Source organism: Eretmochelys imbricata, chromosome 9, assembly GCF_965152235.1.
Source record: "Eretmochelys imbricata isolate rEreImb1 chromosome 9, rEreImb1.hap1, whole genome shotgun sequence".
NCBI classification, from domain to species: Eukaryota; Metazoa; Chordata; order Testudines; family Cheloniidae; genus Eretmochelys; species Eretmochelys imbricata.
In genome coordinates this window covers 11497945-11513700 of record NC_135580.1, presented here as the reverse complement: position 1 = coordinate 11513700, position 15756 = coordinate 11497945, and the positions used below count along the sequence as shown (strand labels likewise).

General features: G+C 43.2%; 1 protein-coding gene across 1 annotated transcript in view; it reads left to right on the top strand.

Moving 5' to 3' along the window:
* The window catches only part of USP13 (ubiquitin specific peptidase 13), a 59738-nt gene that overhangs the window by 31821 nt on the left and 12161 nt on the right, over positions 1–15756 (top strand). Inside the window, exons 10-14 of the mRNA XM_077826314.1 lie at positions 6703–6828; positions 8138–8291; positions 12932–13106; positions 15151–15239; positions 15607–15729. Of these exons, the coding sequence (XP_077682440.1) occupies positions 6703–6828; positions 8138–8291; positions 12932–13106; positions 15151–15239; positions 15607–15729 (667 nt within the window). The remainder of the gene's footprint in view (positions 1–6702; positions 6829–8137; positions 8292–12931; positions 13107–15150; positions 15240–15606; positions 15730–15756) is intronic.

Below are 15756 nucleotides of genomic sequence, written 5' to 3'. Positions count from 1 at the left end.
AGAGAGCCCTAAATACTTGGGACTGAACTCCTCAACGTGGCTAAAGCTCAAAATGAAGGATAATGACCCAAAGGACCTGATCCTGTCACCAGTGAAATCCAGGGCAAAACTCCTGTTGATTTCAGTGGCATCGGGATAGGTTCCAGTATGGTGAACAGAAGAATATTTAATGGTACAGGAGACTCTTGTCTCTGTAGGACTGACTTCTTTATGGTAAATAATGCAAATAATGCAATTCTATGGCTTCTGTTTCATAATTCACCACTTCTGATTAGTGATGGGCCAGCCTAGGAGATGGCGTTCAGATCTCTGTCTAATCTGGAGTTAAGATGGGGCATAGTTCATATCTAATGGTGTGGAAAACTTGTCAGATCACAAAATGTCTGCTGTCTTCTACCCTGGAAACACAAGAGTAGAGGTGGCTTTCAATACCCTCCATCCTGCTGCCACTGGAGTTTCAAGGCGGTACAATTGTGGCCCATATCTATTTTATGACATAAATCATTTACAGTAAGAAGAACTGATAGCTGCTTTGTGTGGAGTGGAGATCAGTTTGGGTCTAAAATAAAGGCAGTCATAGAGAGGCATAGAGAGTGCATTACAGTCAAACATCTGTAATATATAAATGACAAAAGGGGAGAGAAGGATTTTTTTCCTAGCCTGTCTCACATAGGATCTCATCCATCCATAATAATGAGCACTCGTAGTGTGGAACTGACCTTTTATAGCAAACAGTGGAGCCACATAGGCAGTAATTTTGCAGTAGCAGAGACATTTTGTTTGTAGTTCCTGAAAGTCCAATATTGTTCTTGTCTCTAATCTCTGGTTTGCTGTTGCATCGTTCCTTTGTGGCATGAAAGTCAGATCTTTTTCTAATACTGCATAAACCATTGCTCCTTTTTCAGTTTGCTTACCAGATATCCAGAGCCAGCCAAGGTTGGTATTGCTGTGTCCACCTACCTCCATATTAACTTATCTGCACACTCTTCTCTTTACAGTGGGTACCTTACGCTTTTATTCACACAACAGTCAAGCAGCCTATCAAGCCTCCTGTATATCCTACTATCCGTTGATCCTTATCACATCAGTCATTTTTGAACATGACCTATTAGGCTCAGTTCTTGTGTGAGCAAGGTTCACGGGTGCTGTCTGGTCCCTGGTAAATAAGGGGCATCAGCTAATCTCCTCCGTCGTCTTGCACAAGTGCTCAAGGGAAGGTTTACGGGAGCTGGTGAGGTGGAAGAGAGAGAATGACTTTGGGGACATCATTTGCTATGGGGCAAGGAGTGCAGTTGCCGCCCCCCAAATCTTGTTACAGTTCCCCCCTTGACTTTGGACAGGGTCTTTATGAAAGCAAACCTTCCTCTTCCTCTTCTCCCCTCCCCCTCACTTGAATTTTTCCCCCAAACTGTGGGAATTTGCTTGTTTGCTTTCTGATGGTTAAATTATTTTACTTTCTTGTTACAAACTCTAACCCACAGGGATTCATAGAATCATGGATTTTAAGGCCAGAAGCCGACCTCCTGCATAACACAGGCCATAGATTTTTTTATCTAGGGTGGGCCCTGGCTGGCTGTTACGGTTATTTTTTGTTGAATCATTCCACCAGCTTACACTTATTAACAGCCAAGGAGGAATCCAGGATGGGGTTCCATCAGCAGTTATTCCCAGGGCAGCCAAAGGGTGGTGCTTCCAGCAGGAGTGAGGAAGCCCTTTGCGAGTGGTGTGGACTTGCAAAATGGGGCATTGCACACCGTGTTCTAAAGAGGGAGCCCAAGAGGGGAAGTTTGGATTTCGATCTCAGCTTTCCCAGGGCTCAGTTGGGGGCACGAAGTTGTGAGGCTCTTGGTTGGGCCCATTACAATGTAAGGTGTGAGCTCTGAAACGTGTATCCAAATCTGGGGAAAGAGGGTGCTAGGCACATGTTTGGGGCTCCAGTTCCATCCCATGTTAACCGCCATGTTCTCTTGCGTTATGTGGCATCGCTGTTTTTTGGGCCCCTCATTGACCACTGGGCAGAGAAGTTCCCTCTCTTCCCCAGGAGCTTCTCTACAATAGACTGGGGCTAGGATCATCTGGGCATATCTCACCGAATCAGTTCCCTGCCACTACAGGGGCCTCAGGCATTAGAGGCACCTTGATCTCTCTTGTTCTCAGTCTGTGGCTCACAGCCATTTAATCTAACTAGTCATTGGGCTCACTATATGGGGACGTTGGTGAACTTTAATGGCCTGTGTTATACAGGAGGTCAGCTTAGAAGTTCTAGTGCAGGGATTCTCAAACGTCCTTGCACCGCGACCCCCTTCTGACAACAGAAATGATTACATAACCCCAGGAGGTGGGAGCAAGAGCTCACCCGAGGCCTGCTGCTCTGAGCAGGGGAGCCAAAGCCTGAGCTCCACCACCCTGGACGGGGGGGGGGCCAAAGCCCAAGGGCTTCATCCCTGGGTGTGGCGGGGCCTGTAACTTGAGCCCTGCTAACCAGGTCTGAAGCCAAAGCCATGGTGGGGCTTGTGTTTGGGCTTGGGCTTAGAGTGGCTGGGGCCAGCCCTGGCTACCCCACTAAAACTTCGGGGTCCCGACCCACAGTTTGAGAACCACTGATCTAGTGGTTCCTTTTGGCATTAAACTTTTCGAAACCATGGACCACAGTTCATCTTTCCTCTGTCTGCAGGGGGTATCATTAATTCACGTTTCTCTCCGTGCCTCCCCCCACCCCTCTTTCAATTCAAATCCTAGTGCTTCTAGGCTTCCCCTATTTTCTTCCGGCAATCCCTGTTGGTGGGGTGAGTTTGTAGTATCCTGGAAGCAAGCTCTTAGCTACCATGAAAATACAGTGCTGTCTTGCCAGGCATATGCTATAGAGGTTTATATCTGTGCAACTGTATAACCTCAGGTTTCAGAGTAACAGCCGTGTTAGTCTGTATTCGCAAAAAGAAAAGGAGTATTTGTGGCACCTTAGAGACTAACCAATTTATTTGAGCATAAGCTTTTGTGAGCTCACGAAAGCTTATGCTCAAATAAATTGGTTAGTCTCTAAGGTGTGCCACAAGTACTCCTTTTCTTTTTGTATAACCTCAGTTTACTTTGATGCTGTTTTGGCAGTTAAATTTTGGATCTAGTTTGTATTCGTGTCCCTGCCAACCTTTGTTACCTTGAGCCCAATACAGAACATGAAATTTAACCAGAGGCCAACCCTCCCTCCCACCAAGGTGGGATGTTTGGAAACAAAAGGTCAACTTGTAATAGATACTGAAGATACTGTATCTGGAGGGGAACTTTCTTTCTTGGAAGAAGCATCTATGATAAATTCCAAGATGTATTTTTAGATCTAACAGAAGCTGGACATGCTTTTGTCACAGAAACAGTGACAGTTGCCGTAGTTACCTATATTATACCCCTCACCATCCCCACTTTCTGATGCTACAGAAATTTCACCCTACCCGATATTCTTATTTAAAAGGGAATTTGTCAGTAGACAGATTTTGAACAAAGGTGGAATCTCTGGTTTGCAACTGTGGTTTGCATAATCTAAAATCATATCTCAATGAATGCTTCTCCTGAATGATTGCTTTGCCAGTGGTTTATTCCTAGGTTTACAGAAGCTTTGGTGAATCTTGCTTGCCTTTCATTTATTAAAAGTTAAGAACTAACGTTAACGGTTCATTAACACTGAGAAATGGAGGACACAATTTTCAAGAAGTACAACACTGCAGTGTTAAGATGTCCACAGCGACTAACTTGTTGCATAACCTATGTATGTTTAACAAAACAAAGGGTAATGTGTTAAGTTTCACATTTAATGGGAGGAGGGGGATTAGAATGAAAACTGCATCTCCACTTTAGCTACAGCATTTGCTACTGTGAATGTTGTAATAAACTATCCAGAGCTTTCTGCAGAGTAACATTCGGGGCTAATCTCTGCCAGTTAATTAAATATAAAGAGCTCCATCCATGGGCACAAAAGAATATGCATTGTTCATAATTTAGTAGATTCAAATGTCTTCCTGTTTAAGCAGTTTTTAACATGGTGTCAGGAGTGAAACAGTTTTTATTGTTTTAATTCTTTGTTGTACTCTGGCCTTGTTTCGAAAATTGGTGGGGTAGACATTTCCCACTCTCACTCCCTCTGGTGGAGCTGTACTGGTGGCATTACAATGGTGGGAATTTTGTAGATTAATGCTACTGTAGACCTAGTGCACATTTTGCCCTCCAAGGTGTTTGCTCTGTCATTTGCAATGAATGAGTGTAATTGCATAGGGATTTTTGGCCAAACCTGTAAGACAGTTTCCTTAACTTCTGTTTTTTGTGTGTGTAACATGAATTTCACATCTTTAATCATTAGCATTTTCCACTGAGTGCAAATGGGCCTTTAACATCCTGGGTCTTTGGAATCCAGCCATAAACTGATGTCAGTGGATGCCGCCTGTCACAGCATTTGTGTGAGATTTTGAGCGGTTAAGTCCGCTCTCTATATCTAGCTAAACTGTTTTGCAGCTGTTGATGAGGAAAGTATGCCCAGTAGTCTGTAAATATTCTTGATTCTGTGGGGTTAGAACCCTCTTTCCACTACTGTAAAGCAGTTTAGGAAGAGCAGTGGGTTACTTGGAGCCATGTCAACATAAAAAAGAGGCCCAAAGTCTATAGAGTCCCCAGCAACTGATCTTTCATTTGGGACTTTGCCACTGATCTTGTCTTTTGGCTTAACGTGGTCAAGCTTCCCTCTGGTGGAAAGGGCTTGCTGTGTGTGTGAGATCCTCGTCTCGAAAATACAGCACATTTGCACATTTTTCTTCTCGCTACTCAGATGGTCGAATAAAAGTTGCATTTAAATGGCAATGGGGCTTAATTCCAAATTCAGTGCACCAAAAATCTGGGCAAGCCTGATTGGGGCCAGGCAGTTTGCTTGTTTCTAAGCCCTTCTGTCGTAGAAGGAAGCAGGGTATATAGTTTCTCCTTTGATGCAGAGCAGTTGAGGACACCACTATGATGCACAACCCAGTATTCAGAAATTCCCAGCACTATTAAGTCTCTAGATGTTTACAGAAGCCCTTAAAGAGCCTCTTAGTGTAATGATATTATTGATGTACTGCCAGCAGCTGAGCAAGCATTGTAAACTGAGGCCTGGTTCAGATCTCCATGGATCTAAAAGGAGTTAGTCCTTGTTTATACTGGTGACGCTGTGATCAGAACTGGGCCTTCGGAGTGAAAGTTTCCTTTAAAAATGTGTCATATTTCATGCTGCTTCTCCCATATTATAATGGGATGGTAGCACCACTATACTTACTTATTTACTAGCCAATTTTTCCAAGTGCTCTAAAATACACACGCTTGCTTGGATTGTCTTGAAAATTATTGTGCCTCGTGGGGGCCCAATCTAGGATTAGTGGTCAATTGGTAGAGAGGAAGCCTCCTTGTGCCCTTCCCCCCTGCCCACAGGTGGTCCCTACTCATGCACTATTCTTTACCGTAATTTCCTCAAAATACCACCATTTCCTCAAAAAACAAGGGAAATTCACTGTCCAAAAACTTTAACACAGAATTAGGGTTGACGGGCAGTGCCTCATTCCCTTCCAGAATGCCGGATGCACCTGTGCTCAAACCTCTGTAAACCAGGAATTACAGAGTTAAGGTTCACACTAATCCCAGTCTGCATCCTCTACTCTGCCCAATTTGAGTGAGGCCCCAACTTGCCCTTGTCAGACATCCTAGCACTCTTCCCTTCTGGAGGATATGGGGGACTGCAGGGACAGAGCACACGGGCTGCAGGCAGGGCCGGCTCTACTGTTTTTGCCGCCCCAAGCAGTGCGTTGAATTGCCGCCGCCGCGACGGCTGGACATAGAGGCCGCCGCTGATTTGCTGCCGCAGGCGGCTGAAGATAGAAGCTGCCGCCGATTTGCCGCCGCCGCGGAAACACCCTAACGGCACACGGACTGCCACCCCTTGCAGATTGCCGCCCCGAGCACCTGCTTGGAACGCTGGTGCCTGGAGCCGGCCCTGGCTGCAGGTGAAGCTGTCAGACCATGTTCTCACTAAGTTGAAGTCACATTTCGGGCAGGGTTAATGAACACCAGCTAGCTGCATCTGGCCTAGATTTGGCCTACTCTGCACAAACCACCCCTGAGTTGCCAGTTGTTACCACCTCTGGACCCTTGTCCTCAGGATTCCCTCTGGAACAACACCTGCACTTGCTTCTGTCATGTAGCGTGCTGTCTCATGTAAGTACTGTTGTAAGCACTCCCCGCACCAATCTATGCAGCTGTGCTGAGTGCAGTGAAGGGCAGTTGGAGTGTGCAGATAAATGAGAGAGTTCTGTTGGTCACAGCACATAATTTAGTTATTCCTCATGTCTTCTTATTATAAGGCGGCCCTGGCTGAAGCATAATTACAGTGGCTCCACAGGAGCTCTGGCCAGCTTTAGGGGACGTAGAGGTGGGGTGCGGCTGATGTGCACCCTAGTTCTTTGTTTCCTGGTTTTCAGAGATGTAAGTATAGGTGCATTTGCTGTTCTGGTCAATCGGAATGCTGCATTTACAAAGCTTTTAGGCAGTGGTTTAAGAATCAGATTCAGGGGCATGGCTTTATTTCCTGTGGCACTTTGATTATGAAATCTAACTTTTAAGGTTCGAGCCAGTGTGTAATTCTGACCAATGTGCACGGAAGTGCTTTTCAAAAATATTTCTCTCTTCATTTGTTTTTAGCCTCAACACAATGGAATTTCTCCTCGAATGTTTAAGGCCTTTGTAAGCAAAGGGCACCCAGAATTCTCCTCCAATAGACAGCAAGATGCACAGGAGTTTTTCCTGCACCTTATAAACCTAGCAGAGGTGAGAAAGTGTTCACTACTTCTTCTCTTTATCTCTGCTTGACATGTTAGGGGATCAGATTTCAGAGAAACAGGACAGTATGTGATCTCGTCTTTTTTTTACAAACCCTTTAAGGCCTTGGCTAGATGAGAATTGCACTGATCTAACTAAATCAGTTTCTAAGCCAGTGTAAAAAGAAAAGGAGGACTTGTGGCACCTTGGAGATTAACAAATTTATTTGAGCATAAGCTTTTGTGAGCTACAGCTTGCTTAGTACAGTTGATACCATTTGAGCATCATTAAAAAAGCTATGAGTGCTATAAGCAAATATGACTGTCGCTTTCAACAGCTACCCAGTATACAGTACAAGTTGTCAATATATTTATAATTATGAAGACTGTGAATGTTAAATGGAGCAGATATTATTATTATTCCACATATTTATATCCTCTTCTGGAGCAGATATATCACCCTGTCTAGCTCCCTGACAAATATCAGTTGTATGTTATTGAATCATTATGGGGAAGATGGATTCCCATACTGAAAGCAAAGTGTCTGTTGTATGAAATGTTACTCCCATTAAGCTGCAGCTCAGTTGTGCAATGCAAAAGAGTCAGCACTAATGCTAATACTTTCTTCAAAAAGAAAAGGAGTACTTGTGGCACCTTAGAGACTAACCAGGAAATTGACAAAGGAGACAACCAATTACAATTTAAAGCATAACCTCCCCCCAGGATGAAGGGTGTTTGTTCATGTGTTACGCTCTGTGTGAAGTTATTCAGATCTGTGTGCATACTGTTCAATGTCCCAAACCGTGTACACTGATTATGGGGGTGGTGAGTAGATCTTTTCCTGTGAGTGCCTGAGAACAGACATTCACTTGCATAACAAAGAGAAGATGTATTATTTGAGTGGCATTCCAGCTGGATAATTAACTAAAATTGGCTTGTGCTGTTTCAATGCAGTTCTCAGAACATAAGAATAATAATCTGGTTGCTGAAAGGATTCTGTAAGGCACATTCCACCTAACATATTTATTGTAACCTGCCTTCTTCCTGCTCCCTACCTTTCCTTTCACTCCATGCAGCACACCTATATTCACGCCCCCATTCTGCAAGTTACACTGTGTGGGCAGACATCTGTGTCTCCTCACAGATGTCAGTGGCAACTTCCAGGCTCATGCAGGGGTCTCCCAGCATGGACTAACATGTGGCCCTTAGGGGGTGAGCTCCTTGGGGCAAGGGTGGTGTCTTTTGATGTCTGTAAAGCACTTTGCATACCCTGGGCTCTGTGATGCTACTCAAGTGATCAGGTCTGATCTTCCCTGCAGAGAAACCGCATTGGCTCAGAAAACCCCAGCGATGTTTTCCGGTTCCTGGTGGAAGAACGCATACAGTGCTGCCAGTCTAGGAAAGTCCGATACACAGAAAGGGTAGACTATCTCATGCAGTTACCTCTGGCCATGGAGGCAGCAACGAACAAAGGTAAAGTCAAAAGGGTGCTGGTAAGCTCGCTTGTTGGTGCTGTCTGTCTAAAATCAATAAAGGAAGGCTGATAGGGGATGGGCTAGGGTTAATATAATACTATGTCCCTGGGTTGGTTGGCAGCAACCGGGATCTATCCTGGGAGCTCTGAATCTTGGAACATGATCATCTGCTACTTGGGCTAAAAGACCCAGTTCTGTTAGCTAGGGCTGTAGCAGGCGCATTCAACTTCATAAATGGCCCATCCACATTGAGTTGGTGGTGGGCTACATAGAAACTGATCAAGAATACAACATTCCAAATGGTCTTGCATGCCTCCAGGGTGTGCATATGTGTAGACTCAGGGCCCCAGGTCTGCCTGAGTATTTCCAGAGCATGGGGAAGGTGCTGCAAAATGAAGACGACTCCTCTTTCAGAAAGCCTTTGACAAAGTCCCACAGCAAAAGCTTTTAAACAAAGTAAGCAGCCGGGAGATAAGAGGGAAGGTCCTCTCATGGATCAGTAACTGGTTAAAAGATAGGAAACAATGGATAGGAATAAATGCTCAGTTTCCACAGTGGAGATGGGTAAATAGCATGGTCACCCAAGGATCTGTACTGAGACCAGTGCAGTTCAACATATTCATAAATGATCTGGAAAAGGGTTAAACAGGGAAGAGGCAAAATTTGCAGACAATACAAAATTATGCAAGATAGTGAAATCCAAAGATGACTGCAAAAAATTACAAAGGGATCTCATAAAACTGGGTGAATGGGCAACAAAATGTCAAATGAAATTCACTGTTCATAAATGCAAAGTAATGCACATTGGAAAACATAATCCCAACTCTACGTACAAAATGATGGGGTCTAAATTACCTGTTACCACTCAAGAGAGAGATCATGGAATCATCATGGATGGTTCTCTGAAAACTTCCACTCAGTGTGCAGCGGCAGTCAAAAAACCTAACAATATGCTGGGAACTATTATGAAAGGGATAGAAAATAAGACAGGAAATAGCATAATGCCACTATATAGATCCATGGTATGCCCAAAGCTTTAATACTGCATGCAGTTCTGGTCACCTGATCTCAAAAAAGATATATTTGAATTGGAAAAGGTACAGAGAAAGGCAATGAAAATGATCAAGGGGTATGGAATGGTTTCCATATGAGAAGAGAGTAAAAATATTAGGTTGTTTGGTTTAGAAAGGGATGATCAAGGGGAGATATGATCATGGTCTATAAAATCAGGAATGGTGTGGAAAAAGTGAATACAGAAGTATTATTTATGCTTTCACACAATACAAAAAACCAAAGATCACCTGATGAAATTAATAGGCAGCAAGTTTATTGTAAAGAAGAGGAAGTACTGTTTCATATAATGCACAACTAACATTTGAAACTCACTGCCATGGGATGTTGTGATGGCCAGAAGTATAACTGGGTTCAAAAAAGGACTGGATAAGTTTATGGAGGATAGATTCATCAATGGCTATTAGCCATGATGGTCAGGGATGCACCCCATGCCGGGAGTGGAAGATGGAGTGGATTGCTCCATAATTTCCCTGTTTTGTTCACTCCTTGAAGCTCTGGTATGGGCCACTGTCAGAGACAGGACAGGACCACTGGTCTGACTTGGTATGTCCTCTCTTTTATTCTTATGTTCTCTGGAATGCTTGGTTCAGTTTGCTGTGTTCAGTCCTGCTTTAATCTGCCACCTAGGTAGATAAAATGCAAATTTTTTAACAATGAGCGTAATTAACTATTGGAATTAGTATGCAAACTAGATACCATTAACTTGGGTTTGAATAGAGACTGGGAGTGGCTGGGACATTACACATATTGAATCTATTTCCCCATGTTAAGTATCCTCACACCTTCTTGTCAACTGTCTAAATAGGCCATCTTGATTATCACTACAAAAGTTTTTTTTTCTCCTGCTGATAATAGCGTATCTTAATTAATTAGCCTCTTACTCCACCTTTTCACGTTCTCTGTATGAATATATATATCTTCTTACTATACGTTCCATTCTATGCATCCGATGAAGTGGGCTGTAGCCCACGGAAGCTTATGCTCAAATAAATTTGTTAGTCTCTAAGGTGCCACAAGTACTCCTGTTCTTTTTGCAGATACAGACTAACACAGCTGCTACTCTGATAACTATTGGAACAGATTACCACAGGAGGTGCTAAATTCTTTGTCACATGGAGGTTGGCTATCTCCTAACAGACCTGCTCTTGTTGAGCCATAGTGTGATGCAGAAATGATGCAGTGTGATTCCCAGGTCTGTGTTATGCAGGAGGTCAGACTAGATGATCGTTTTGATCCCTTTGGGCCTTAAAATCCATGAATCTACAACCACTTTTGTTCTTTTCTGGAATAAGAAACTGATGAACATTAGGAGACAAAATTGAACTTTTGTGACACTGTAGGCCTGGGGGTCTGGATTTCCTAATTGCAACCCATAAGACAGATTTCAAATGCCATGGTGACTTCTGGTGAGAAATATCCCATGTCTTGGCACCATAAAGGGTTGAGTCGCCTTTCAAGAGGAGGGGGCTTTCCATTAAGGGAGGCTGATGTGAGCCTAATCTTTGAAAAATATTGCAGACTTAGTGACCGTGGCTGCATAGATCTACTTCTCAATATTTTAAATATTCCTACAACAGCTCAGTATTCAGAGAGAATCTTCTCTTCTACCTGGGCCTTTCTTGGGTCAGATGCTGCAGTTAGGTGGGACAGCTCTTCACCGGGGTTTGTTACAGTTCCTTCAGGGTCATCTAGTCCAAACATTTTGCTTAAATTTATTAGGAAACAGAGGAATGCAGTTGACTGTTATAGAAAAGTGTCATCACTTTCTTTTCAATTGCAGAATAACAGAAATTGCTTATAAAGAAACAGCAAAACTTACATTTTTAAACACTTGTGTGGCACTTTTGTGACAAAGCTGCATCGAAAACGTGAACACAGATTTTCCTCTTGCAATGTAACTTATGTGTATGGATTATCTGCACAGTCACACTGATGGTTCTTCATAGTCAATATTTATTTATGGTAGTGTCTCAGTTGGCTGTCTGGGCCCAGTTGTGCTGGACAGTGTGCAGATATAGAAAACAGAAAATCCTTGCTCTGAAGGGCTTACAATCTAAAGACATGAACAGCAAAAGGGCAGAGCATATGTAACGCCAACAGACCCCAGAGGCAGGATCGAACTTGGGACCTCTGGAGTTTAGTGTATGAGTCTCTACTGCATGAGCTAAAAGCCAACTGGCGGTCAGCTAGAGCTGTAGAACAGGCTCATTAATTGCTCGCTAAGTGGTCTCGGTGCCACTAGATGGTACAGAACACCACACCCAGAAGGTATGTGGGTTACGCATAGGCTACAACATACAAGCAAATGAATGTGGGGAAGAATTAGCCCAACTTTTTCAGTTACATGTATTCTAGGGGTTCTTTTTTTGTTTTCTGGATTTTAATGAGCTGGAGAGTGAGGGAGTAGGGAAAAGAAAAGAAAAAAAAGAGGAATAGCTGCAGCTTGTCTCCTGTCAAGCTAGACCAGCAGGCTGGGTTTTGTTGGCATCATGGTAGAGGCGAGTTTGAAGGAGGGAGTATGAGGTGGTGGCTGTTTGTATTTTATCGGGGTGTTTTCCCCATGAATGAGGAGCAATGGGAGAGAAAGTGCAGTGGTAGGTAAGGGAGAGGGTGGTTAGGAATGGCGGGGAGCATTGGTAGAGTGAGGATGGGGGTTCATATAATGATAGGCTGTGGTGAAGTTGTGCAGGGCCCTAAAGGTAAAGACAAGAAGTGTGTGTTTGATGTAGAGGTGAAGAGGGGAACCAGTAAAGAGACGCAAAGAGGGGCCCTGTTGTGGTTGGTAAATTTACCTTGGTTTTGCTGTTCTCCACTGTTTCTTTCAAGATTTAATAGATTTTAAGGTCGTAAGAGGCTATTTGAAAACCTAGTCTGTCCTCCTGCATAACAGGCTGTAAAATTTCAGCCAGTGGTTCCTGCATGGGGCCCGTAACTTGTGGTTGAATTAGAACATGCGTTTTAGAAAGACATCCAGTCTTGATTTGAAGACTCCAAGGGAGGCATTCCTTGGTAATCTGTTCCAACAGTAAATATGTTCTGTTGAAAATTTGCATCTTATTTCCAGGAGTTTATAGCTCAGGAGCTTTTAGTTTTGACAATTTCTGGTATGACTGGCCATCACTGGCAACGTAAGCACTATAGTCCTGCCCAGTATATAACCCTGACCAATCAAGAAAGCACAATGGATGGCTAGACCAGCAACGGTTTTCAGAGTCGGATTGAGCTGAGGAAGTTGGCAGGGAGGCATAGCCATTTGTACAGAAATAAAAATCTTGCCACGAAGAATTTAACCACTTGTTTTCAAGTGTTCACACTGCCCTGTCCTCTGTGTGATCAGAACCCTGCTAACCAGAAATGTGTTTAAAACATGGCTGTGATCCTGATGCAGACAGGATCTTGGTGTCTCCTGGACATATTTAGACCCATATAAAAGCCCCCCTCCCAATTTTTTTTTAAATGATAGTTTTGTATTTCAAAAGCTGGTGAGAAGTAAGACTGCAGTGAAAGATACTGTGGCGGATAATTGTTCATGTAGCCTTCAGCGTCATGTCTGCTTCTGATCAGATGAATTAATTGCCTACGAACTGAAGAGGAGAGAAGCAGAAGCTGCTAGGAGACCTCCACCAGAGCTCGTCCGTGCCAAGATCCCGTTTAGTGCGTGTCTGCAGGCCTTTTCTGAACCAGAAAATGTAGAAGACTTCTGGAGCAGTGCCCTTCAAGCAAAATCTGCAGGAGTTAAGTAAGTGTGTGGTTCCATATTAAAAGCACAATATGTTCATAATATAGTTTAGTTTACCACTTGGCTATGATACAGCAAGAAATAGACAGTGATGCAGAGTCAGTTATGGATCAGGATTGGTGATGAGGCTCATGAATGTCAAAGGTGCAGATTAGTACAGTTCTGCCCCAGTAAGAAGTGTAGTTTCCCTTTCAAAAGCTTGTAATGACCCTCAGAGCAACAAATAAATAAATCATCTTTGTTGAACTTCAGGAATCATCTTCATTTGGATGTTTGTAGCAAAGCTTGTTGTTACTGTTCATTATTTATTGGTATTACAATAGCACTGAAGAGCCCTAGTTATGGAGCAGGACACCATTTGCTTGGTGCTGTACAAACAACAAAAGCCACTCCTTGTCCCAACTTGCTTACAATCTAAGTATAGACAGCAGATGGATACAGACAGACTGATGGGGGAGTACAAGGAAATAAGGAGATAATATTGGTGATAGGCAGGGGTCTCCGCCTGCCAGCAGCCTAACTGTTGTCAAGTTTCTGTAGGCATCGTGAGAAGGGAGAGTTTTAAGGAGGGATTTGAAGTTGGATAATGAGGTAGCTTTGTGGATGCTTATTGGGAGTGTAAAACTTAGTGACTTGATAAGTTTCTGCCCACCTTTAACCTGGGTCCCATGCAGTAGCTAGTGGTAGAGATCTATGTTTCCAAACAAGAGACCAAGTATGAATCTCTGTCCCTTGTCTCTTGTTGTCCAGCTTTGTCTGAAGATGCTCTAAAGCACCACATGCAGCCCCTAGGCAGAATAGGGTGGAGCAAATGGAGGTAGAAGTTCTTCCTTGATCAGGCTGTAGGGATGAAGATTTCAAATTGCAGAAAGGGCAGGACTAAAAATTTGGTTTCTGATATATATGTCTGAATTTCAGCCAAAATACCCCAGCATGCCTATCAGTGCTGTAGAGTTAGGATACGTTTGTAATACTTAATTATTGTTACTTATATGGTGCCACTTTTCATGGTGCTTTACAGGCAAATATAAAGAGGAGGAACCTGCCTCCATGCGGTTTACAATCTAAAGTCAGACCAAAAATGTAATAAAAAGGGCTTGGACACAGAAAATATTGGGTGATCAAAGGAAAATAGAAGGAAGGGTAGAGCCATAGGGGCATAGCTTTATGCCAAGAAGAAGGGTTAAACAGTTGGGGTATTACAGAAGCTTCAGTTTGTCTTCAATAGGCCCGGCAACTGGTCTGTTTTGGTAGACTGCCTTCTATTTTTAGCAATGCCAGCAATTGGTGATACTCTTTAGTGCACAGTTTCACCAACTGCACCATATAGAAAACAGGCAGACAAACACACTTGGAGGGAAAGAATGAAGGAAAAACCAAAGTGTTTCATACATTAACTGTGAGCATGTCCAAAGGTAGTAAAGAATATTCTGCTATTCTAAAGAGAGGCAGGATGAGGTTGTATTTAAAAACAAAACAAAACAGGTCTTCAAATACATTTGTACAAAAATAAAGAAAAATGCACTTGTTTTCCTTAATTTAACAATTTGCAAAAATAGTTAGCATTCATATAGTCCTTGTCATCCGTAGATCTCATTTAGAAACAGCATTGGGGTCTTTGGGTGCTTGTAGGTAGATTATCTAATAGCCAATGTTCCTATTTGTAAAAAGATAAAAGTCATTTATATATATATATATATATATATATATATATATTATAAAAATTACAGTGTGAACACATAGCACTGAAAATTTATCCCCCCAACAGGGAGGTTCCCAGAGTTTGGGTTCCGGTCCAAGAGCTCAGGCTGTAGCCTGAGCCTTAATGTCTACACCACAATAAAACGGCCCTTTAGCCTGAGTCCCATGAGCTTGAGTCATCTGATATGGGCCAGCCATGGGTGTTTAATTGCAGTGTAGACATACCCACAGGTGTAAAACTTTTCATGTTAATGTGGCTGAGACCGTGGTCTGAGGCATCGCAATCTGTGTTCCGTAATCTTGTTGCTCTGTTTTATTAACATAACTTTCTTGTGTTTCCCAGAACATCTCGTTTTGCTTCATTTCCTGAGTACTTGGTAGTGCAGATAAAGAAGTTCACCTTTGGCCTTGACTGGATACCCCAAAAGCTGGGTATGTATCTTGCATGCTTTCCTCTCCCTCATTTGGTCCAGGTTCTCTTGGAAGCCTTATGTGCATTGGCGAGTCTTGAGTTTGTAACAAAATCCAGTGGGCTCCTCTTTTCACAAAGGGCCAGACCAGAACCCCAGATCTGTGGCATAAGAAGCCAATTTTACGTTGTCACTTTTCATTGTAAAAGTGTCTTTTAAAAAGTGTCCTGAACTTCTCATTGGTGACTCCGACTAACAGTTTAAGGGAAGAGAATCGTGGCTGTGTTTGTAGTGTGGGTATTGAGTTCCCCTCACTGTAGCATGTAAATTGCAATACAATGTACATGTGCTGGAATGCATCAATAATCTTTTCCTGTCTGGGTTTGCAGATGTTTCCGTAGACATGCCAGACCTACTAGACATCAATCACCTCCGTGCCACAGGACTACAACCAGGAGAAGAGGAACTTCCCGACATTACTCCACCCATTATCATTCCTGACGACCCCAAAGGTACTGTCCTCTACCTCCAGGATCTCT